General features: G+C 36.2%; 1 protein-coding gene across 1 annotated transcript in view; it reads left to right on the forward strand.

The window, feature by feature from the left end:
- Positions 1–6293: 6293 nt before the first annotated feature.
- LOC131694166 (dynein intermediate chain 3, ciliary-like) overlaps positions 6294–26674 on the forward strand; it is a 32830-nt gene continuing 12449 nt past the window's right edge. The window contains exons 1-3 of the mRNA XM_058982644.1: positions 6294–6978; positions 11152–11401; positions 11461–12203. Of these exons, the coding sequence (XP_058838627.1) occupies positions 6595–6978; positions 11152–11401; positions 11461–12203 (1377 nt within the window). The 5' untranslated portion in view covers positions 6294–6594. The remainder of the gene's footprint in view (positions 6979–11151; positions 11402–11460; positions 12204–26674) is intronic.

Below are 26674 nucleotides of genomic sequence, written 5' to 3' on the forward strand. Positions count from 1 at the left end.
AGAAGAGATTTATCAATTACAGTACGATCAGAATAACTCGTTTTAAAAGTGTTGTTTCACATATGGCCGGTGTTAAGTCAGACCGGGCTGAGTCGCAAAACCTTAAAAAAATGAGATAATCATAGCGCTGGATAAATAATTCTTCAGCTACATTCTACTTTTAGCTGATTTCAAAAATGTTACAGAGAGCAAGAACTATAGCAAAAATTAATTTCAAATTATAATGTAAAAGATGCTGCGATTCAAACTTTAAACTCGTTTTTCTCGAAATCAATGCAATGTCACTTAGTCCGGTCTGACTTAACACCGAGCATATAGTCTAATATATTTCGATATTCTGAACACACTGAGTATGCATGCCTTCTTCAAACTTAGTTATGGAATGTCTTCTACAGTTTTCCATTTCATTTTGATTATAGGGTCTTTCGGCACTTTTTTCAGGCTAGAATAATTTGTAACCTTATGTGCGGGGATTGGGTATCGAATCTAGGTGACATGCGTACAAGGCAATCGACTTACCAACTACGCTTTGCCAGCCCCATCCAACGAAGTTGTTTGAAATAGCATTTTCGAAAATTTTGCTGAAGGCATTAACTCTCGAACCAAAATTGTTTGAAGAAAATATACTTCATAATTACTTTTACGATGATTACCCTACAAAATTACCTTATTACAAGATGTGTTGCTTTACGTTGTAATATACTTCAAAGATGCCAAATATCCAAAGTTGACAGTTCCGAAATAACGTGAGCGTGAACGTTAACAATTTTTTTCGAGCAGTAATTTATCTTTTCTTCGCTATTAAAGCCCGCAAATTCAAAACGAGTCCTCGTATACAACATTTTATTACACCATTCAATTGAACACTCAAATATACACCATTGGAGCTTGAGCTTGTGCGACCACCCCTGGCTGATACTCCGTTATCGATCGGGACTAGCTGAAGTTGCACAGGGAATCAGTAAATAATTATGCTTGGGATTAGCGAAACATCTTTCAATGTGCAACTCCTGGTAATCCTAAAGTGTTTCTGATCAATACAGGCGCGCCGCGCCAGGCCCGAACGTAGATCGCGGAAGGAAAGGGAAGGAATGGTTAGTCCGATACTTGCTTTTGCTAGAGGCCGTATATACTACTGCGCACTCCACAAGTATCGCGGGAGGAGGATAATTTTGTTTGTAGAGTATAGAAGTTGGATATACTTCTTCTTTACCGACGCCAGAGAGGTGATTCCACTACTTGGACTAGATATCGATCCACCAATTTCATGGACCGGGGACCAACGGCTTTACTTCCCTTCCGAAGGAAGACGTGACCACAGATTTTTTCACCTCAGAAAAATCTCAACGACCTCGGCTGGTATTGAACCCAGGCCAACTGGAATGAGTGGCGGTTACGCTTACCACTCAACCACCGGCGCCGTCTGAACACTCAAATATGCACCATTTATAGCCACTAACTTTAAATATTTCGAAATTTTATTATTTTCAATCCTGCTTAAAAGGCTATTCATAAAATTTATTACACAACAAAAATCACATGCACATAAAACCGATCCTGACCAAACGGAAAAAAATAATTTTTCATAATTTTCCTTCTATTTTTCACAATATTATTATCGTTGTAAATCACATTTACATTTTAGCAAAAATTTAAAATTATCCAATTTTTCGGTGAGGAAGTTTGTGTTTATAGACAATCAATCTAATCAAACTTTGCTTCCCATTCGAAGCATTGTCCCTAATCCATATTTCGGAGCATCCCTTCAAAAAGAATTCATGATAATTTGACAACTATAGGACCCTGGCTAAGAGTTCAGTTACAAGATGCAATTCCCACTGTTTTCCAAAAGTCCTCATGATGTCTAAAACAATAGATTCTTAATGTAGTGATCAGACAATATCCTTCAAAGATTTTTATTGTACCATATTCAATTAAATTAGTCAGCTTTAAGTTTTTTTTCAATCCAAATATTTTGGTTAGAGGGAGGGGGGTGGATTTAGAAAGCAACATGATTCTCGCGATGGGTTATAGAGGGCCTGTCAAAAGAACGTAGTACATGGTATTTTATTACCTTCTAGTTGCCACGATTTTGCTAATTCCTTCTACTTCGTGCAAGACTTCAAGCAAGTTAGAAGTGCTCGGCGCGTCTAGAACTCAAGGTACTAAAAAGATATCAAGGGCCACTAATAAGATAAGATTTAAATAACTTTAATTTTTGTTCTTTTAGTAGATAGTTGTCAGTTGTGAATAAAGAAGTTAAAGACTAGTATATCGTAGCAAGGGTGCAGGGTGGTGAATTGAGCGGTCAATTCCCATCGAGATCGAGTTCAAGTAAACCGAGCGGGAAAAGGTAATTTATCGGGAAAAAAACACGGTGATCTCTTTTATAAACCCTTCGGTGCAGATGATTGCCACATAAACTGATTTTCTTGTGGGTTTTGTAAAAACCTTCGGGTTTGTAAACTATTAATTTTAAGAATATTTGCATATATTTTTTTTTTCAATTTGTTTATTTGATAATGCACGTATGCGTTAGCTTAAAGGTGCCATTTTTTCAATGTTTTACATTTTGAATTTCTTAAAACTAGAGGGTCACACATTTCAATATTATTTTGCTTTATATAATGAAACTAAAAAAAAAGAAACTTTACAGCTAACTTATACATATAAAAGAGGGGATAATATAATATTCGTAAGATTAGGGGGACGGGTCATTTTGTGTGTTCTTTGTATCAACGGCCAGGATTACAGATTCGAACGGATGCATCAAGTATTGGGACGCCGGGCGGTTTCCCTCGAGCCGGCAGGGATTCCTCCAGACGATTTCGTAGTACGGATCGGAAACACACCGCGTTGCGCGTGTGATGTTGTACTGTATGTCTCGTGTTGTTGGTTCATTCGACAGATGTTTTGTCTCGTCTTGGAGTCGTATCAGACCATCGTTGGGGTACGGTAGGCGGAAGAGGGCACTTCTGGGAATGATAAGAGAAAAGATAGGGGCATTTAAATTTAGATATTGATGGTTTTGAGGAACGTGTATATAAGGGACATATAGAGAATATCGCGGCTTGCTAGTACATCTCGAACCGGGACATTGGGTGATCTTCCTCGGGCCCGAAGGGAATCGAATAGTTGAGATCTGGCAGAACAGTACTCGGCGCATGCCCAGACAACATGTTCGATCTCGTGATAACCGTTGCCACAAGCGCAGATACCGCTATCCACGAGCCCAATACGCCGGAGATGTGCGTCCAGCGTGTAGTGATTGGACATGAGCCGAGACATCACGCGAATGAAATCCCGACCCACATGCATATATTTTGATGGGAAAGGTACAGAATTAGAATAAACAAACGCTAAATTAGTACAAGTTCATACAAGGAATTTTCTAATTCAATTTTTTTTCCATTATTAATTCGTCTTCATATGGACGCACAGTGACGCAAAGCTGGCCAAAATTAAAAATATGTAATAGAATTTTTAGCATCAAAAATATTTCTTTCGTGGTCCAAAATAGTTGAATTAATAACCTGCAAAAATTGTGGTGGCAGTATTTTTTGGATGTTGATAGCTGGTTAGAAATGATACATTTTAAGGTTTCGGCCTCATCTAACACTTCTAACTCATAATTGAATTTAGAACATATTCATCGCAAGTTAATTCCCAATATCTTTAAAATTCATGCATGCTACCTCAACATGCAACGAAAATGAACTTTGGATTAACAACTACTTGAAAATTTTAAAAATGTTAGAATTTTATGATAAAGAATACCGTCTTAACATACAATTCATCATAACTTTTACTAAGGAAGGAAAAATCGGAAAAGCACACCATTAGTCGCCTATTATAGGAAATTTCATCATCTTTCAGAATATCATAGCGGTGTATTGCGCCGTTTTGCGCCAAGCTTGATAGGTAACTATTTTTCGTGAAAGGTTTGATGAAATATCAAGAGAAGGAAGAATTTATTGCAATTACGCGTGTTTCCTATCGTATTAATTTTGCATAAACCAAGCTGGTGTTGCAATTAGCTGCTTCGATACATTCTAGAGTACAATATCCGACTGCGTTCACAAATACATAGTGCGTTTTACTGTTTAGTATGTTGAAAAATCGTACTATAAATATGTTTAAAAATGTTTTCTAATTAAATAATAACAGAAGATGAAACGCATCTATGACCTATAATTGTTTTTTAAACTAATCAATATTCCGAGGCTGTGAAGTTAATGTACGCGCATTTGAAAGTTACCCTTCGTTCGTTGACAGATTGAAAGAAACAACATTTGGAATAGTGTTCAGATAGAAGCTTACCGCGGATGGCGTAAAACATACTTTTAAATTTTCACTATTGAAACTGTCTTTTCTGATTGGTGCGAGTTCTCATTTTGAAGGATGACTTCGAATAATAATGGTAGGAAATGATAAGACTTGGTTAAACGATGTATTTATAAACGGATAGAAAGCACAAACGATATTTGCAAAGATCGGTAAAATACCTGAAATGTATTGGTTTTGAATAATATACCGCTCAACCAGATTGTAACAGCCAAAAGCCAGAACTAACCTTTTCTATGTTGGTAGAAAATTTAAATTTCTTATTTGTGTGTTGGGACCACCTTAATCAATCCAAAACCATTTTTTATGAAATCGTATATGCCAAAATGGAATCCAGAGTACTAAAATAACCTAGTTTAGTGATTTCGACAGATTTAGAGATTTTGGCCAACTTTTGTTCTGAGTGGCATCACTGTGGGATGGTTTGCTGATAACTATGTCTTGTGATACGAGACGAGAATTCTATGAAACTATTTGAGCCTTGCCTGCACGACTCATACGCACGGTATAAACCTAGGACGATATCTGCTGATAGATCTTTTTTAAGGGTTTCAGCGTGAAAAAACCCTTTTTTGCGATTGCGTAGGGGTTATGTATTTTTACATAGAATGTGTATGCAAAGATTGAAGTAAATCGGGTAAGTAGTTTTTGAATGGGGACGGGCATAGCGTAGTTGATAAATCGATTGCTTTGTACGCAGCTCACCTGGGTTCGATTCCCAACCCCGCACATAGGGTTAGAATTTTTTCCAAAAGAGATTACTCTAACCCGAAAAGAGGCGAATGACCCTAAGGTTAAAACCTTTATAATCAAAACAAATAGTTTTTGAATGGCAGTTAACACCGCAAATCATGCATTTTGCAACGACGTTCTACAAAAAGGTTCGTCACTGAGTCGCTTGTCGATATTTTTGTATAGAAAAATTATAGAATGTTATTGAAATGATAAATTACAATGTACAAAAGTTTTGATCAATTCGCTTCACCCGAACTTCTAGAAAAAAAATCGCAAAAATGTGTTTTATCACGCTGAAACTAATAACTAAACTTTTTCATTAAACACGAGCTAAACATATTACATAATGATTTTAATTACTTTATTTTAATAATCTGCCCATGGTATTGGGCAATCTAATCAGCTAATCTAACTAAATGCAACGATTTTATAGAGCACGAAGATCTACGACTGGTATGTATCAGTGCTTCCAGTTCTTTCCTCTTTCATTTAAAACAAATGGAAACTACACGTAGGGAGCGATTTGAGCTGTAAAACGATACTTACGAAATATTTTTAAATCCGGGTTTTCTTAAAAGATAAAAACGGGTTTTCAATGTATTACGATTTTCTATATTTCATACTCTGAGCTTGTTTTAGTATGATATGTTTACTTTCTTGAACTTTGCAATTGACGAATACTGCAGTGTTGTTTTTGCTTGAGCCCAAATCTGAGTCAGGTTCTAACCCCATCCACGGCCAGTTGATACATATTGACAGCAGTTGGGGTTAGAACCTAACTCAGTATCGACTCAATCAAAAACGAAATCTAAGATATTTTTAGAAAAATGTTCAACGATTTCCAATTGCTGAGATGTAGGCTCAAATAGCTTTCAATTTTATCTTGCTCGGTTGTATCTGTGGCCCAACGTAGTACTGTTTCAATGGCGAATTATGGAGTAATTGTGTATGTACTACTGACGCGGACGTTTAGCAATGCAATCGTAAAACGGCTGCATCCAAGATATGATAACGTGGTAACAGTGATGATTCCATTTATTTGGATTGGTGAAAATAAATTGCATTGACTAGGAACACCATCACCGATGGCGATGCATCCAATTCTATGATAACTTTAAACCCATAAGCAGGGATGCGACTGTATTCTTTATAGTAGGTATCCATAACAGCTCAATCGATTAAATAACCAAATGCAAGACTGAAGCTGCATTTCAGTTGAACATCAAGTCGACGAGCAACATTTGATCGCCAAAACTTGTGTAGACAAGTCGTTGATAAAATTAACTTTCCAAAAAACGCGTCGCTTATAAAACAAACGGTTCCGTGCCACGAGGGCGTGGCAGTTATACACGTGCTCTGGTTGGCATGATGTTACGTTCGCGGGAATATCGCGTGTGAAAAGGATATTAAGTTGTAATCGAAGTGAAATATTAAAAAGTGCACCAACTGTCTGTAAGACGTCTCGTCGCGCAACCTTGACTTATATTTTAAATAGGAGGAAAATCTTCTCTCAAGATGAAAATCGACGGAAACATTAGCTGCAGTCAGATGCAGCAGAACTGGACCCGCTACATGGTAATGACCGATACTAAATCCCTTCGGAAAACGGTCGAGTTCCAGGAAGAGAACGAAGTCCAAGCTTCTATTCCAACTAATAAATCGCTAGCGAAAAACTTTGAGACCATTAGTCCGGTCGAGAAAGGTATTCAGAGTACTCCGTGGATTTTAAATACCCCTGTTTGGACGTTTCACAATAGCTTGGTGCAAACCGGCATAACCCACTACGAGGGCGGATGGCCAAAGGATATAGATACGCACGACGAAGAAGTGACGGCAAGATACAGGAGAAAACAGGAAAAGAGCGAGGCATATCTATGTCAGATGAAAGGACTTTCCAAGGTTAGCGCATAGGATATTGATTCTCAAAATTGTACAATTTTCGGGGGTAGCCTTGACAGACTGACTGACAGTTTTCGTACAACTGCTCTTCATTGCTGCACAAATAGCCTATTAGAATCGGTGGTTTCCAGTGGCAGTCGCCGCGTTTGCATGTTGCATTCAAGATAGCTTTTTTGTCTATTATATTCCACGGAAAGGCGCGTGTTTGGAAACAATGCAAATATGATATGTAGAGGATGTGATTCTTTTTGGAAAAGTTCGTGAGCTTGAAATATTTTTGAAATTATTATAATTTTTAATATTAAAAAGAATATTACTTATTACTATTATTTAGTATTGAAGAGAAAACTTTTGCAAATTCTTGGTATAACAATTTATATGTGGAAATTCGACCAGGTTCAAAAAGTGTTCACGACAATTTGTCAATGTTCGGGACACTTGCAGATGCAGATCCCACTGACATTGAGAATATGTCCGGGGCATGGTTCCCCATTAGGGTGACAATGGAAAGACTATTTTTGAAATTACTAACTCCTCCCCCAAGGAGCTTAAAGATTATTTGGGATTTTTGGTCAAAATATATGGGGGAAACTTGCAGTTTACAAAATCTTCGTTAGCATTCGCTGTAAATATCCGAATACTTTGAAGATATACCGAACAAATTTGTCGAAGACTCCAAGACAATCCAGCTAACCACTAAATAAAGCTGTAGAGAAATGAATGGATTTTCAGCGTAATTTTAGAAATACTTTTGAAGGAACAGTGTATCTAAACATATGGAAACTCTAGCTTCTTGTGTCAGAAAGTTATATGGAAAATCTTATCTATCTAAGCAAATCACCATTTTAGGTGGATAGACTTGAAAGAATTTATCGGTCAAAAGTCCTAACTGTTAGTATGAAACCTCAGCTATATTTTGATGCCATAAACCGTTATTTGCAACACTCCATGGCAACGCTAGGCGACTATTTGCAAAACTCTACGTGTTTCCATCCTTTTACAATGTAGGGGTATTTTGGACCACCCTATGGGGAAATTCAGACCACCATTTATTTTTATTTTACAATGAAATTATGTTTTCCTATGAAATATTTATTGGAGAAACTCCTTAAGAAGCAAAAAAACAATAAATTGCGTTATAAAAACTTAATCTAGTTAGTCACAGCTGTCGATTGGCGCATCATGGATTTTCTTTGCTGTGCAATCGTGTGCCTAGCCATAACCCGCAAGCCGCTGAACGGTGGTTAAGGGGGTCCTCTACTCGCGAGGCCTAAAATTGAGCACTTTTTTGGGAATAAATTGTGAAGTATCTACTCAATGGATTTTGAAACATTTTTTATTATTTTGAAGATACATGTTTTGACTTTTCAATTTTACATTTGAAGACGAAAAGAAAAATCACTCGCGACCTTGAAAATTCATTGATAACATTGATGTTGAAACTGCATGAGTCCCGCTTAAGTAAAGTTTTGGCAAATTGGGTAATCTGTAACCAAAAAACTCATATTTTTTATAATCATAGTCACATTGGCTATGTTTAGATTTTTATATTATAATTTGTAAAAGTTATGTAACGATTTGTGAAAATTTCCAATATTTTGCATTATTTTCTGCCTATTAAGGGTTATAAAAATGGAACAAATTGACATTTTGCAAATCCCTCTCGACCAAACATAGCGGTATATTTTCTGAACAGTTGGAGAAAAAATTATTGAAATCGAACCAGTACTTGTATGAAAAGTCTTACTTGACCACTTAGAAAACACTACCTTCGGGAAAACGCGTTTAAAGATAAAGTATGGTGTATAACTCGATTGTAGTACCTTACTAGATAATCTATTATACCGGGTCCGCAGAGCTCACCTTCCTCATCATGAAAATGTTCTTGGCTTTGCACATTTTGCTCTCCCTGTTGAATTCGGGCCTGTTTTGCCGCGACACCCACTTTGCGTTCAGAACGAGTGATACGTTCACCGTCGAGTCGAGTAGCACATCTTTCAGCTTTAGTCCCCAACGAAATTCCCAGTTCAATGTGATTAATTTTAAATGGAAGCTAGTAGTCTTTGGCACCGAATCTTGTTCGACATCCATTTTAGGATCATTTGGGTCAATTCAGGAGAGGTAATTTATGCACGGACCTAGAGCAAGACGCAAAGCGAAAACTGAAGAATAGGAAGGAAAAGACAGAAATCATGGTTTGGTTTAATTTGAAGAATAATCTGAATTCGATAGTAACGTAACTTTTTTGCGAGGTGTGTCCGGTTATTAAATTTGACGATCACCAATTTCCCGAACATGCCATTGGCACCCTAATGAACAGTCTTCTAAATAGGTGCTAGCTCCGTCGCCGTCAACAGATTTCATAAATATACAGTAAAAGATTTGTAGCTGGAATTTACATGAAATCAACGACAGTCAAACATGAATTAGGTAGGAAGTAGGTGTGCCATTTCCAGGTACACGAAATATTCTTCGATGATCGACCTGAAAAAGAAAACCAAAGTAAACACCAAAACTGAGACTCCGCCAAGGCACCAGAAGACCACGCTACGGCTCTGCCTGTTTTATTATTTTTTATATTCAGTAGCTTTATGTAGACTTGTTCAACTGTGTGCGGTTCATCTGCTATGATCTCGTCACTTGGAAACAATATATTTAATTTAGATAATATAGTATGATTACCGGATTTATTTTTTGGCTTGATATGGTTTTGGTAGTGTCGTTAGATCGGAGCAATGTGAGTTTACGCAGCTAAATGTTTTTGATTTAGAGGAATTCCACAAAGATCCGTCCGAAAATCTTTAAAATCGTGACCGACCATCTTAGATTCCAATGAAACTTTACACATTTCACCGTCATGCAAGACTAAACATTTTCCACAGGTAATAAGATTATTTTGACTCAAGAGCAACTTTTCAAAAGGGCGTAAACGTTTCTACGTGTATGAATTTCAATTTTTTTTTGTTCGATTACTGTGTTTTATACAGCAAAACTATCTGAGAACGAGTTACAGGGAATGAATACTGTCTGAAAAAAATATACACTGAAAAAAATGCTGTCATTTTTCAAAAAAAAAAACAAAATTTTATGATAAAAATTTAAATTGCGAAAAAACCCATTTTTTAAAATTTTTTATATTTTGTTACCAAAAACCTAAAGAGAAAAGAAACATTTTGAATGTGATTGCATGATGGAAAAAAACATAAAGGAAAAAAACTTTTCCTAACAATAACATGTTTTTAAATTTCATACTAATTGACATACAAAATTGTAATTCTATTACAGAGTATAATTCTAAGCACCATTTAAAATCAAAATGCATTTAACAAAAATCTTCCAAAATGCGATAGTTTTTGAGATATTTGAAATTTTGCTCCTTCAAAAACAATTAATTCGTGTAATTATGCTCTTTTTAAAAGTTATTCGCGTTACCCCATCAAAAATGTCAAAATTTAATGTTTATCGTTTTAAAGACGTAAAAGCAACTTTTTTAGTGTATTTGGATCCTGGAGAAACTTTCAATAAAAAGTTTTCCTAACAACAACTTTTGACATTTTTTTATAATTATTACTATTTGCAGTCAAAAATACAATTTACTTTTTGAATATGATTCTAAACGCCATTTTAAATCGAAATGCTCTTAACAAAAATTTTCTAAAATGTAGTAGTTCTCGAGATATTTTAACTTTTGTTTTAACAACACAATTATTTTGTGTTATTACGACCTTTTCATAAGTTAGTCGCGTTTCTCCATCAACAATAATAGGTTTTTCAAAAGGCCCGTAAACTTTCCTGCAACTTTCTCTTTGACATCAAGGCGATATTGTGAAACATTTTAAAGTTACATGAAAACAACCAACATATGATTCAGCTATATAGTTTAATCAACAGACCTTATGGTTGAAATATATTTTGGTTAAATAAATATATAAATGGTAAAAGAAAAAAAATATTAACTACGTATACGCCTTTTTACACCTATATTTACACAAACATATTCATCACTCTATCAATTTTCACTAGAAAAAATCAAAACGAAATTTACTTACGACACGATTCCACAAGGCTAGTTTTTTTTATCTTGTCACTTCCGTGCCTAACGAGAAAATAATTAGTTTTTTTTCATGTTCGATGCATTTTTAATTTGACATACTGATATTTGTTTTACTCTAGACTATGGAACACTCAATTCTACAAAACAGCGCGTGTGATATATACCAAAATTACTTCGAAGACGTCGAACAACACGAACTTATCGAACAGTTCAACTCGAAAACGGTACACGTTTACAAAGATTATTTGGACGTGAAACGTTCATGTAGCTACATTAGTTGGTCTGATGAAGGATTGCACTTTGCCTCAACTCATTGCAACATAGGAGAGATGAACAACAAGGTTAGCGACTCGTACATCTGGGATATTGGTGAGCAATAGAATGCACTGTCGTTTTTGATTCTGATATAATTATTTTGATTATTCCAGAGAATCCCAATGAGCCACTGCAGACCCTGGTGCCCCCATATCAAGCACGTTGCATGGAGTATAACTTCAAGGATGGTTGTCAGCTGGCGGGCGGACTGTTTTCTGGCCAGATTGCCATATGGGACATTCGGGTTGCGAACGAACCTGTTGAGGTGACGCTCCGCGAGACCAGTCACAAAGACGTAGTGACAAAGGTGTTATGGACCGGTACGAAAACATCGAATGAGTTTCTATCGGGATCAACCGATGGAAGAATCCTTTGGTGGGACATGCGTAACCTGAATGAACCATACGATTATTTGAATCTCGCGCCAAAAGATGCTCAAAATGTGGATCCAAAGCGTTGCTTCGGTGTTTGTGCTGTCGAATTTGAACAAACAATGCCAAATAAGTACACCGTAGGAACTGAAAACGGAATTATTTACAGCTGTAGTAGAAAATATAAAACCCCGGCTGATAAGATCCAAGCCCTAACATATGCTCACACTGGGCCAGTATATTCAGTGGAACGAAATCCACTGTTTATAAAAAATTACATCAGCGTTGGAGATTGGCAAACAAAGATCTGGACGGAAGATTGTCGCGATAGCCCTATTGTGTGGACTAAAGAATATGCGGTTCAACTAACCTGTGGAGTTTGGAGCCCTACCCGATGCTCTCTGGTATTTATCTGTCGTATGGATGGAGTGATGGATGCATGGGATGTAATACATCGTTTAGATGGTCCTGTTCTTCGTATTAAGGTAGGTTGGGAACCAACACTTTTTTAGAATTTTATAGTACCAAAATTTACGCTTTCAAATTTTGGGATTTTCAATCAAATAAGACCGTTTGGGCAAGCAAACTTTTTGCAATTGGTTCCCAGATATCTTCATTTCAACCGAAGCTCATTTTTGGTTTATGGGGTAATGAATCAACAAAACTTGAGCTTTAGCTTGTGCGACAACCCCTGGCTGCTACTCCGTTATCGATCTGGACTAGCTGAAGTTGCACAGGGAATAAGTAGAGTGATGAGCCTATTTTCACCATACTAAGCAAGGTGCCTCACTAATTCGGTAATTTCTTGCCTTACAATCAATGGAATGCGTTAAAATTAACATGAACCGCTTTGCTTCGTTGTTAAGAACTATAATAACACAAATGCGTTGAAAACAGTGAAATTCTCGTGCTTGAGCACAATGAAAACTCGAATCGAGTGCCCCTATTGTTGCGCTACCATTTGACTCAATGCGTTGAACAAAGATGGCAGACACTGCTCTAACCAACGGCTTCAAATGGGTAGGGTGATAATAGAAACATGGTGCTAATAGGCTCATCACCCTAGATAATTATGATTGTGAGTAGCGAAACATATTTCCATGTGTGTGTGTGGAGTTAATCCTAAAGTATATACTACAGCGCACGCCACAACTATCACGGGAGGAGGTATATTTGTTAGTAAGTATAGAAGTTGGATTCTACTTTTTCTTTACCGACGCCAGAGAGGTGACTCCACTTATATGGACTAGATATCGATACATCAACTTATGGACCGGGGACCAACGGCTTTACTTCGCTTCCGAAGGAAGACGTGACCACAGATTTTTTCACCTTAGAAAAATCTCAACGACCTCGGCTGGAATTGCACCCAGGCTAACTGGAATGAGTGGCGGTCACACTTACCACTCAACCACCAGCACCGTCATGCTAAAGCCCCAATAACGTCCTTTTAAAGTGACTGTGTGGTGCGATGAGTACAGTGAATGGCATCCTGGGCCAAAATTTTCAAAAATGATGCTGGAGTCAACAACAACATCACTTGCGAGACATGGTATAGGATTGATTGCTGCTACATATTGTTACAAAAGATTTGGAAGACCTCGTGTCTACATAAAGCAGTGTAACATGTTGCGGCCATCGATTTATTGAAGACGATGTTCAGTATATGAATCCTATCGAAAAACGGTAATGTATATTGGCTGTCTCGTTCCTTCAAATTCTTGGAATTTTTTTCATGGTGCTACATCAAGTTTCACATCTACACTGACAAACCGCAAGCAAATAACAAGTAATGTGTTATTCAAGAAATTGTTCCTCTTGATCTAAAGTATGCACTGTGCATTGGCGGATAAATAATGTTTTCGTTTTTTGGAGATAGCGTCACTCCGGCGCGGTCACTAAGTTAGGATTGGATTCTGTTGAGACGAAGTCTAAACGCGAATCTGATAACTAATTTAGTTATAGGTTTCGTGCTCTTCACGCGCAAAGATGGTTTTAAACAATTTTCTTCTTAGTGGAGCAAAAAGAGTTTTTTCCTAAAAAATCTTCTCCACTAAGAAGAATACAATTGATGATTCTTCTGTATTAATCTCTCAAATATTACAAAGATTGGTTGACTATGTTGTGAGTTTTTACTGTAAACGTAAACAAAAGTCGCACTCACACGTATCATAGGTGTGTATTGATGACAAAATTTGTATGGCGTGTCATAAACGTGCAAAAAGTCATCAATTAGGGTAAGGTGGGGCAAATCCGACCGTTGGGTAAACCCGACCCTCGTCTGTTACCAAAAATCAGGAGCACTACGCGAACTAATATCAATGTTGTCGTGTAGAGCATCGAAAATAATCATAATGGTGGCATGACAGCATTTTATTAGTCTACATTGAGATGGTCATACGACAAAAAGTGTGTTTTTACAACTTTTGATTTGACTATTGTGCATCATTGGATACAGGATATTTCTGATTGTTAAAGTGATTGCATAATAAATGTAAGTGGATTTAAATTCTTTGATTTAAGTCCTGCAAAGTGCATAGATGAATTTAAGTCAACCTTTTTCATATATTTTTTAATTGCATCGTAATGAAACATGACGCGGTGGGGCAAATCCGACCTCTAAATATTGGGGTAAATCCGACCGCTTTTTTGCTAAGAAAATTTTTATTTAACAAATTGAAATATATTTTTATTGTTATTATTTATTATTGCCTTTCTCATATAGAAAGGTTATGCAATCACTCTGAAAAACGTCAACCTAATCCCGGCCCGGAGGGCCGAGTGTCATATCCCATTCGACTCAGTTCGTCGAGATCGGAAAAAGTCTGTATGTGTGTGTATGTGTGTATGTATGTGTGTGTATGTGTGTGTATGTGTGTGTGTATGTATGTGCGTATTAGGGTGGCACGAGGATGTATGAAAAAAATTGAACACCGCAGAACCAAGTTAGAAAAATTCGTAATTCTTCAACGAACTCCTACGCCAAATCTGAATCAAATCTGTTGGAGCATGTTTTAGCACAAATGATTCTAAGTTTGTATGGAGTTTACTATGAGAAAATAATGCATTTTCATTAAATTCATAAATATGCCGCCAGGTGCCCCTGAAAAATATATTGTATGCTACATTCTTTAGATTCAGTCAAGTAGAACAACTTCTTCTAAAGACAGTTCATAGCTATGCCAACTGGTTCATGAGTTATGGCAAAACTAAACTTTCGTTGCCCTGAAGGTTATGCAAATTGTATTGTCTCTGGCTACCCGGCGATCTGAACCTTCAATCAAGTGAACCTTGACGTATTTGTTGTGATCACCAGATTTACCGTTGGTGTAAAGCGGAAATATAGTCCAGATGGTATCGTCCGAAACATGTGATCTAAAGGACTTGGGATCGAATTGTGTAATAGAATTATTTTTATGTTTTTTTTTGCACAATAATATATATTGAGCAAATTAAAATTGAAACGAGCCAGAAGCGGGCAAGATTCCCGTTATTTTGAAGCTCGACCGGTGTTCACCACATCCCTGTGGAGCTGGAATTGGAACTGCTATGGAGTGCCCCGTAAACTTAAGGTTAATTGAGTAAGCCGGGCAATATCTGCCACTATACGCCAGCAAGAGTGTCTCCGGCCATGAAGCACGATTTGATTTTAATCAAAACTTAACGTATCATCCAGGGATTAAGATTGGAGTAGCTTCGTGAATATGACGTTAGAACATGAATTTACTAAAATAAAACAACACTCAGAAATAACGGTTACGATCTCTCTTATTACTTTATTTGAAACTAACAATTCTACATAATAAAAAAATAAATATTAAAATTAAGAACCGAAGTCATGTCCTTCAGAATGTCTATTTATGACGCTCGCATCTGAACTATAAAACTGCCTATGTTGATAGCTGTCTAATTCGGTTTATGACTAGCATATCACGGTTAACTTGATTAAAGTATCAGCCAGAGTATCCAGATAAATTCAATTTTCACCAACGATGTAGACAATTAAGCACCGTATAAAGAATAACTTTTGAACCAGAAGTCACAGCCTATTACACTCTTCGGGGAAGTTGTACACGGTACTCGTATCTACCGAAATTAGCATAGCATATATTATTAGAATACATAGGAACGTGTCTACGAAATATTAAATAATGTGGATCGTTTATCCATGTTAAATCACATACAAACTTTAAACCACTTGTGCTAAAATATAGTGCAACCTATCAAATCAACATTTTGCATGGTTGAATGATGTCGTATAGCGAGTAGTTTTAAATCGGTTCTACTGAATTCTAAAATTTGTGCCACCCTAGTGCGTGTGTGTCAAATAATGTCACTCATTTTTCTCAGAGATGGCTGGACCGATTTGCCCAAACTTAGTCTCAAATGAAAGGTGCAACCTTCCCATCGGCTGCTATTGAATTTTGGATCGATCGGAATTCTGGTTCCGGAATTACTGGTTTCAGAGTCCGGCCACACAGAAATTTCTCATAAAAACTATAGGAAAAATTAAAAATTGAATTTTTATTTTTGATGCTAAATGTATTCAAGGTGCATAAAACGTCGAGATTTGATGCAAACACGAAAAAAATTTGACGAAGATTCACTTTTTTGGATTTTGCACATTTTTGCCTTCCTCATATAGAAAGGTTATGCAATCACTCTGAAAAACGTCAACCTAATCCCGGCCCAGAGGGCCGAGTGTCATATCCCATTCGACTCAGTTCGTCGAGATCGGAAAAAGTCTGTATGTGTGTGTGTGTGTATGTGTGTATGTATGTGTGTGTATGTGTGTGTATGTGTGTGTGTATGTATGTGCGTATGTGTCAAATAATGTCACTCATTTTTCTCAGAGATGGCTGGACCGATTTGCCCAAACTTAGTCTCAAATGAAAGGTGCAACCTTCCCATCGGCTGCTATTGAATTTTGGATCGATCGGAATTCTGGTTCCGGAATTACGGGTTTCAGAGTGCGGCCACACAGAAATTTCTCATAAAAACTATAGGAAAAATTAAAAATAGAATTTTTATTTTTGATGCTAAATGTATTCAAGGTGCATAAAACGTCGAGATTTGATGCAAACACGAAAAAAAATTGACGAAGATTCACTTTTTTGGATTTTGCACATTTTTGCCTTTCTCATATAGAAAGGTTATGCAATCACTCTGAAAAACGTCAACCTAATCCCGGCCAAGGGCCAAATTTTTTTTTCGACTTGCATAAGGTTTCTGGATTTTAACAGGGGCGTAGTTTATGGTTTACGGAGAGGGGTTACACCCCCCCCTCTACTGTTCACTCCCCTCCTTTAAAAATCTCCTTAAATCACCCCTCAGACCACCACCTCATACCCCTCCCTTTCAACCCCATCATCTTTAAACCACCACTATATTACAAAGCATACCAATTTAAGCTGGGGAGTCGTTCGTTCATGGGACTTTCGCCCTCCTCACATACCCATCCCCGCATGACAAAATGAGTTAGCAAGCAGATAACATTGATCTAATGCTGATTAGGCTAATGGAGTATGATATTTTTTTGTTTCAAGTGTTTCACCGTCGACACGTAGCTCATCAAGTTCGTGGCTGGCATGCCATTGTGTATAAGTGCAAAGTGTACTAAGAATGTAATGGACATTTCCACAATTATGTTGAACATAAAAAGTCTCCGTGCCATAGTTTAGAGAAATGAGAAAGGCACAATTGTACCGCTAGGTGGATTAAAACAGGTTTTTTTATGAAAAATGATTCATAATTACAAACGAAAGACACAAAAAAGTGATGATTATAGTACTCATCGAGCAATTGCTCCGATGCAAATGGGAATATCATTACGTGCTACTGCTCGTGATTTTAGCATTCCAAGATTGATATTGAGCTCCATTTTCTTTATGTTGCAATTCAATAAAACAACATTCATTGATTTATCATTGAAAAACCATGAAATTGAGTAATATCTGCACTAAATCAACCAAAAACATAGGGGGTCGGGCTTACCCCACCATTTTTGAAAACAGCAAAAATGAACATTTTTGTAAAACGCTTGTATCTCAAGATATTCCAAAGATCCAAATAAAATACTATATACAGAAAGTTGCCCAGGAGTCTAACCTTTAATTTGGTATATTAAACGACTTGATCCGATGTAAAATGAGCATTTTACAGCTAAAACCATTTACTAGGTCGGATTTACCCCACCTTACCCTATTATTTATTGCTTTTACTTTTATTCATGAATTTGGCTTCATTTGGTCTATGAACACTCGGATAATTTTCACAAATTTATGAGAATAAAATGTTTAATAAGCTTTTGTTATATTGTGTAGGAAAAAAGGCTTAAAATTTCAGTATTTTCTCTATCTGCAACATATAAACCCTTAAGTATAGCAATTAATTGGTATACGAATTGGAATAGGTTTGCCAAATTTTGGAAGAAGTCGATAAAATAACGCCTTGAAAACTACCTAAAAATGGTTGTAGTTCGAAGTAATAAAAAATCCCCAAAAATGGAATGTACCTATAAATGTGGAACACAGTGCATAATACATACAATAAAGACCCGTTTTTATCAGTCTCATGGTGTATTTTAGGCTGACAAAATGGGGACATTGACTAAATCGGGGAATTTTCATTTCATTATAATAAACTGAAGCTGTTAAAATATTCTTCCCGTCCCTTGATGTAGTCTGATAACTATTTCTGTTTATTTAATATACATTTCTTTTAAAGGGTTTTCTAGCGTAAAATTTAAGATGATGAACTTTTTATTTTTGCTTATTTCTATCTTCATGATATGGAAAACATGCTCAAGAAAGGATTTACTCGAATTCAGTCTTGTTCGTCTGCTAGAGCCCACCAAATATATGTTCATATTTGGTTGATAAAATCGGGTTTTCAATGTATTATATTAGATATTCAGTATTCGAAGAAGTTTCTTTCGAACGACTGTAGAACGACTTTGTTTCTTCTTACTTGAAGTCAGCGGCGTAGCCAGAAATTCGGTTTGGTGGGGGTGGTGAAATGGTGAAAATCGAACTTACTGTCCAAACGGCATAATTCCGAAAGCGTAATTTTTGAAGTTTTAATATTATGCAGAACTAATTTTTAGAAAAAGTAACAGAGTTCGTGTCTTTAGCGAATTTGTTGAGACTTTATTGTAGACATGAATATTAACCTGAGTAAATTCGCCATAAATACTTCTTGAGCGATATAACGTCAAAATTATTTTATCAAAGGATGTGCTGTTTAACGTTTGTAAAACTCATCGAAGATACTAAACCTCCGAAATTAGCGGTTTCCAAATGATGATATCTTGAACTTAAATTACTGTTTTTGAATATTTGACCTATTAATATAATTGTTCATTAGACCGGCAACAATTTGGACTTCACATACCACTTGTCAAATATGAGCTTTTATCAAGAGCTCTAATTCACACACAAGATTATTCAGGTATGTATGTGAAAATATATGAAAAATAGGCAATTGGAAAAATAAATTCAGTACCAAATGCCAATATTGTCTTGTGCATCCCAAAATCTGCAGTTTTGTAGCTTAAGGTGTAAGGATCAACATTGCCGCAGACTGCAAATTGATCCGAATTTGCAGTATAGAGATATTCTCATATGAAGTTGTATGTTGCCTCTCTTTCTCGTACATGCTTAGAATGGGAAATTTCAAAAAAATCATTGGTCTTCAAAGTTAAATAACTTTTTAGGGGAACCTCCAATCAACATACGATCTTCAGCAAAGCTATTCGTTATGGAATAAACTACGCGACCGTAAGTTTTATGGTACGCAGAGTTACTATAATATTTTGTATTGGAATTAAAGCTTTTATTTCCAAGTTTCCATATAAATTACTATAGAAGCTTGAAACATCTTGTGGGTGAACTAGAGCTATCGGAAAAAGCTCATATTTTGCATATGATTATCATTACCAATTACCATTCGAATTAGCAGTGTTCCGAAAAAAAAGTCAATTTTGTTGCCGGTCTATTGGTCATACAACAAAAATCAAATGCTCATCAAAATCGATCAGGACCTGCTAGAGTCGAATGGAAAACGCCATTTTTCATAAATTTCTCTCTACATTCGGAAAGTGTTATTCTCGTTATTAATCATATAACGTTTTTGTCTTCACTCGACACATTCCCAAAATAAAAACCTGTTTTAATCCACCTAGTGGTGCAATTGTGCCTTTCTCATTTGTCCAGACTACGATTCCATGGCTGGTTATGCTCAATACAATGGTGGAAATGTATATAAAATATTCAGTACGATTTGCACATACATACAATGGATCGACAGCCACGATCTTAAGATACTATGTGTCGATACAGAAACATCGCTTGGAACCAGCGGCGGATCAAGAAGGAAGATCCGGGAGGTCCGGGCCCTGCCGAAAATTTTCAACTTGTTAAGAAATTTTAAACTATTTTCAATTTTAAAGTAGCAACCCCTCACTGTATACTCCCTCCCGGCCGGGATGATTGACGATTTTTAGAGTGATTGCATAACTTTTCTATATGAGAAAGGCAAAAATGTGCCAAAGTCCATAAAAGTCAATTTTTGTCAAAAAACTTTTTTCGAGTTCACATCAAATCTCAATGTTTCATGCATTTTATAGTCATTTGGCATCAAAAATACAAATTTGATTTTGAAATTGTCCCTTAGTCCCCTCTTTGAGAATTTTTCATTTCAGTTTATATGGGAATTTGCTGTGTGATCGCACTCTTCAACCCGTAACTCCAGAACCGGAGGTCCAATCAATAAAAAAATCAATAACAGCCGAAGAGACTAAGTTTGTGCAAATCGGTCCAGCGATCTCTGAGAAACAGAGGTAACATTTTTTTCCACATACACACATACACACACAGACAGACATTTTCCTATCTCGACCAACTGAGTCGAATGGCATATGACATTCGGCCCTCCGGGCCGGGATTAGTTTGACGATTTTTAGAGAAAAAAAGAAAGGCAAAAACATTTTTAGCAAATGTTGAAAGTTATGCAATTTTTTGGAGAGCAGTTCTATGTTTCATAGACATTAAATCAATTTAACTTTGCTTCCTGTTAAATAAAGACCCTTATTACAGTACATCTCTTCAAAAGCGAGTTCAATATGAAAGGAAAACTGAGGATTATGATTGATTTCACAACTCTGGAATTTTCTATTGGAATGTTTTCAGGCAGTTATTTGATATTGATGCTATTAGACAACTGTGAAATCAAGACCAATAGATCAGTTACATATCAGGACCCCATTTTGACAATTTATCAAAAGTCCTCATGATGTTTACAACAACAGGTTATCAATGTACGGATCAGATAATTCTTAATGTAATATTGAATTAAATCAGTCAGCACCAATAAATTTTTAAGTTGAATCCAATAATTTTTTTGGGTGTGGTGGGGGGGGGGGGGTGTTACGGTGTTAAACCCCAGAACCTTCTCTTGGCTACGCTTTTGCTTGGAGTTATTTATTTCGCTTTTCATTTTTCAAGATGCGTTTCAGATCGATCCGGTTATAAGTCAGAAAAAAAATGCAGTCAGAAGGTTCGCACAAATAAACATTTTTGCACTGATAAGTTATCAGACAACTTGGAATTGTTCGGTGATTATTTCTAGCGGTTGTAGATAGAAAAATGAAATACAAATTACGTTTTATCGAAATAATGTTTGGCTTATTTAAATGGATTATTACTATATTGAACAATAAATAGGCGACAAAGGGTAATCCACAAACAACAAGCCATAACTTTTAAAGTATTCAAAATAGATATTTTATGTCTTCAGTAAAGTTATTTGCAAAAGTAAGAGCTACAAATTTGCTGAAGGCATCATTTCAATACAATCACTTCCAAGAAAATTTATGGAAATATTTCACTCGTAGGAGGATTAATCAGCAAAAGCTCAATACAAAAAGAAAGGGCATAATGCCTCCATTAAATTCTCCGAAGATACTATTGACCTAAAATTAGCCGTTTTGGCGTTAATAATAGATAACATATTTTTGGTCATATTTCTGGTAATGGGAAATGATAAAAATCTTTGGCCCGTACTTAATGGTTAATATCTTTTTTGATAATAGTCCGATTTCAACAATCCATAGCTTGCTCGAAAGGTATTCGTATAAGCTGTCTAAAAATATATAAAGTGTTAAACTATGTCGTCAATTTCGGCAGATAATTTAAAAAAAAAACTGCCCTTAAACTCCATTATTACACATTCAAACATTCATATCTTGAAAACTAAACATCAGAATCAAAAACAAATTAATAGCGTTCTGTCTGGCTAATAGGTCTTTCATTAAAAATTGGTTTGGATAAGATCGGCTCAGCCATTGCTAAGAAACACAAAGGAGAGTTTGTCCGTTACATACACACACAGATACACACACAGATACACACACAGACATTGTCCCAAATCGTCGAGCTGAGTCGATTGGTATATAAGACTCGGCCCTCCGGGCCTCGGAAAAAATCTTGATAGTTTGAGCGAAATCCATACATTTCTTTCATAAGAAATGTAAAACGTTAGGCGTTAGTCAATGTATCTAAACTAGTACCCAAATTAGAACTAGTTATTCGAAACACAGAAGTCAAACATAATTTAAGTTAGGTCAATTGGTTAAATATACACCCAGTTGCTGCTAGTTACTTACGAAGATGATTTCGAAATACAAAAACCAAACATAATTTAAGTTTTGTGTCCTTAATTCGCAAATTAGTTTAATGCAATTTTCCATTTTGGGAATCAATATTGTATAATGCCAGGCGCTTGGTTCTCTAGCCAACAGACAAGAGTTTGATTTGGCTTTCTCATCAGCAAATCAGAGCTTCTGTATTTGCTTTTCGGAACATCACTCGGGACAAGTCAGATGCTTTAGGCATTCACATATGTCGTGTGAACAGTTTGGTTCTTTTTGCGTTTAACTAATACTAATTTTGGTACTAGCTTAAATACATTGTCTAACTATACACCCAATTGGTGCTAGTTATTGACGAGATGAACTCAAAACACAAAAATCAAACTTATTTTGAGTTAGGTCTTGTGCCCTTAATCGCAAATTTGTTTAATCCAATTTTCTTACTCTGTTTTCCCTATCACTTGTGTTTTTGAAAAAATACAAAAGCTACTTGTGTCCTAAAGACTTGTTTCTAAGCAATGATATATACTGCTTCAGAGGCTGACATAACATTAGCATTTTAAAATTTATTTGCAATACATCGAAAACGATCTAGTAAGCTGCGATCGCCTTCATCTAGTTCGGTTTGAAGATCCTTCAATTTTTTTGGTAAACCAATTTCTGTTTTCGCTATGTAATCAGCCACAGAGTATTCCTCTATAATATATTGAGCATCCTGATTTTACTCCATTAGATTGTGTAACGTAACATTATATGTGTTAATGTTCAGCATCTTCTTTGGGATCATCCATAAATGACGTAGCATTTTTTGAATGATTTTTAACACCCCCTCCCCCATCGTAGAATTTCGTCACAAACCTCAAAATACCCCCTCTGGTAATTACGTAGCTTGACGGTAACTCTTCCCCGCCTTGCCCCGAATTTTTTTTAAAAAAAATGAAAAACGATGTTAGTTATTCCCCTGCATAAAAGCTACGTAGCATGATATGACCCACTACCCCCCTATCGTCACACATCATCACAAAATACAAAACTCCCCCTCCCCCCTATAGTGCTACATCATTTATGGATGGTCCCTTTTATAAAATAATGTTAACTTCGTTACCGAGCATCTGATATCAGTATTATAATCTTCTACTGACATGCCCAATTCAATCAAAATATCTTCGAAGTCCTTATGCATACGATTCTTACTTTTGTAGAACACTTCCATGAGATCTTTGATTTTTCGCAATTTTTCTCTAACACCAATTGTTTTTTGATCAAATGTCAATGGTTCGAGAATCATTGTCTTGTGCATAACAAATTTCGGTAAATTGAACTTGCACGATTCTTATTCTTATTCTTTCTACCTCTACTGCAAGTATCTGTGTGTTTATGACGTAAATATTGGCAGAATGTATTTTACTCATTATATTCGCTGGTGCTCTCTACAAATTCAATCACTTTTGTAAAACTCGCATGCATATTCTGGGTCTATTTGTGTACCTCCAATCATGAATAAAAGGATCTTATCACGAGGAGATCCTTTCTGTTGAAATTCTCTTCGCCGAAAGTGATCTGTCACGTGAAATGGGCGAAAAAACCCGTTTAATGAGTAATAACCTTTATTATTTTATTATCATGATATCTTGCTGTAAATACTGGATTATCTTTAAAAGGCCGATGTTTGTGGTCAGCTGATAGATCCATAGCTGCAGTCGTCCCTGACGATTCAAATACTAAACCTTGCATCAGCTCTGGTCAAGAGTGTTCGACGGCAGACACAGAAAAATCGTTGGTTTGCTAACTTGTCTAATCATTGCCATTATCTTGGTGCATTACCACAATAGATCTAAATACTAGTCGCAGTCGTTCGACTCCAACAAAAAAAATTGCTGAACATCTTATATGACTTATGAAAGTCAAGCCCTCATTATGCAGTCTTAAATCAGCAGAAAAGTTTGAATTAAGAGCCTCTAGAACCGGTGCACCTTTATCAATTTCTCTCTTTTTGATTGAAGTTTGAATATAATTAATAATATTGCGTTCTAGTTTGATTTTTGTTAAATATAATAAAAGAGAAATTGTTTTTGAAGCAAAATACAGAGTGTTTGATTCATGGTTAAGAACCTTTCGAGGGGTGATAGACTATCATATTTCACCGTTCTGCACATACATCGAGAAATTCTTAGTCATGAACCAAACACCATGTATGTATTTTTCTACTTTATAATATCCGAAAGCGTGATATTTCTATTAGAAATGTTCCTTACTTGACCTGCGAATATATTGGGAAGGCTTAGATATCCCCAATGTACAGAAACGGATTACTGTGTACAGAAACGGATTACTGATTTTGACCTGGTGCTAACACGAGCATTGCATTGTTAGCGGTCAGTTCATTATAATCGAAAAGTAGACATTTGTCCTCCCCGTCATGAAGGTGATCGTTGACTCACCATCTCCAAATTTTGCTGTTGAGCTCTTCTCAAAGTTAAAGTGATTCGTTTTCTAGTGAAGCAAAAAAAATTGGATCCTGCCTGATATTGCCTTTCTTCGGTTTGTTTGTTAAAAAATCAAGCGCTACAACTGTATACTCTGGGTGCATGAACCCTCCTTAATAACTAGAGGAATTATCTAACCTCCACAACTAGTGCTAATTTGGGTACTAGTTTAGATACATTGTCTAACTAGACACCAAGTTTGTGTTAGTTGTTGACGAGATGAGTTCGAAACACAAAAATCAAGAATGTTGTATAATGCCATGCGTTTGATTCCCTAACCAAAAGATAAGAGTTCGTTTTCGCTCTCTCGTTATCAAACCAGAGCTTCTGTATTTGCTTCCCGGGACATCACTCAGGACAAACCAGTTATTTTAGGCGTTCACATGTGTCGTGTGAACTGTTTGTTTTTTTTTGTGTCTAACTAGTGATAATTTGGGTACTAGTTTTGATGCATCGTTTAACTAGACACCCGGTTGGTACTAGTTGCTGACGAGATGAGATGATTTTGAAACCCAAAAATCAAACTTAATCTCCTTTTGAAGTCTGCCGGTACTGTTCAAGATGTCGAAATTTCGTGGAATGGACGTAATCATTCCATTTATATCGAATTGTATGTGCACAACACTTCCTTTTATACCAAGTCGGGGGATGGAAGCACACATGGACATGTTACGGTTTTGCATGAACGGCACACAAGAAGATATTATTCTTTCTTCAATGTCGTTCAAACGTGACAAACGAGTTGGTACAGTGGGAAGTCTAAGTCCTCAACTAGTTGCTAGTTTAGGTATCGTACAAGAAGCTATAAATTTGCTGCATGCGCGACAAATGCTGTTTAGCTTCGTAAATGTTCAGAACACGATAATCAATTATATCTTCATTAAACTAGCCGGGTTTTAATTATTCCATCACTGCTTTGTAATATGTTCCTCACACACCAGCCGGAAATAATGTTCTCTCACAACAATAATATATACAATTCGGAATATTTTGTCTTTGTTCAATAAATATAAGTAACAAACACGACAACGGGTCTAACTGAAATACAATAAATTTGTTGTAAAACAAATTTCGGTGCGCCAGGAAATCATTGTCTACGTCACACGATAGAGGGCTAAGTGCTTTTATCCAACATGAGTGCTTCTTATGTGAAAATGTTAGAATGACCGCACGAAACGTGTGTACCCGTTTAACCCCAATTCTTTTCATATCTCGGTTTTTTCATTGAACTTGACTAAACATCTTGGAAGTAACCTTGATACGACTGCTCGAAAGAAGTTTCTTGTGCTAAAATTCTTTCCAAATTTCGGGTTTATAGTTAAACTTAACTCAAAATCTTGGAAGCAGGCTTGATGCGGCTGGTAGAGAGGTGCGTTTTTATACTAAATAGTCCAGGGAATCAATTGAAGATAGACGAATTTCGCGCCAACTTAAACAAATGTTGATAGCACCCTCTCAGATTTAAATGAAACTTTCTGTACATGAGAACTTTGTCACAAAAAACCACTTTACATACTTTGTTTTTCCAAAAATGATCTAGACTGTCTTTTGAAAAGGGCCAAACTTTTTTATCATTTTTTTTCAATCCCATAAAGATAGGAAATCCCAAAGAAAACGGGACAAATATGCGATCATGGGTAGTATAGTCTAAAAATGTCAAATCCTACAAAAAATGTTGTAGGATCGATTTTTACAAAACTAGTCAAATTTTTGAAAAAATTCTTCATCGACTACTACACTAAAAAAAAAAAACGATTTTAAAAATTTAAAGGCAGTTTACAAAATAACCCATCTTTGATTACGATAAAATTTTGTTCCAAGA

Source organism: Topomyia yanbarensis, chromosome 3 (genome assembly GCF_030247195.1).
Source record: "Topomyia yanbarensis strain Yona2022 chromosome 3, ASM3024719v1, whole genome shotgun sequence".
Taxonomy (NCBI): domain Eukaryota; kingdom Metazoa; phylum Arthropoda; class Insecta; order Diptera; family Culicidae; genus Topomyia; species Topomyia yanbarensis.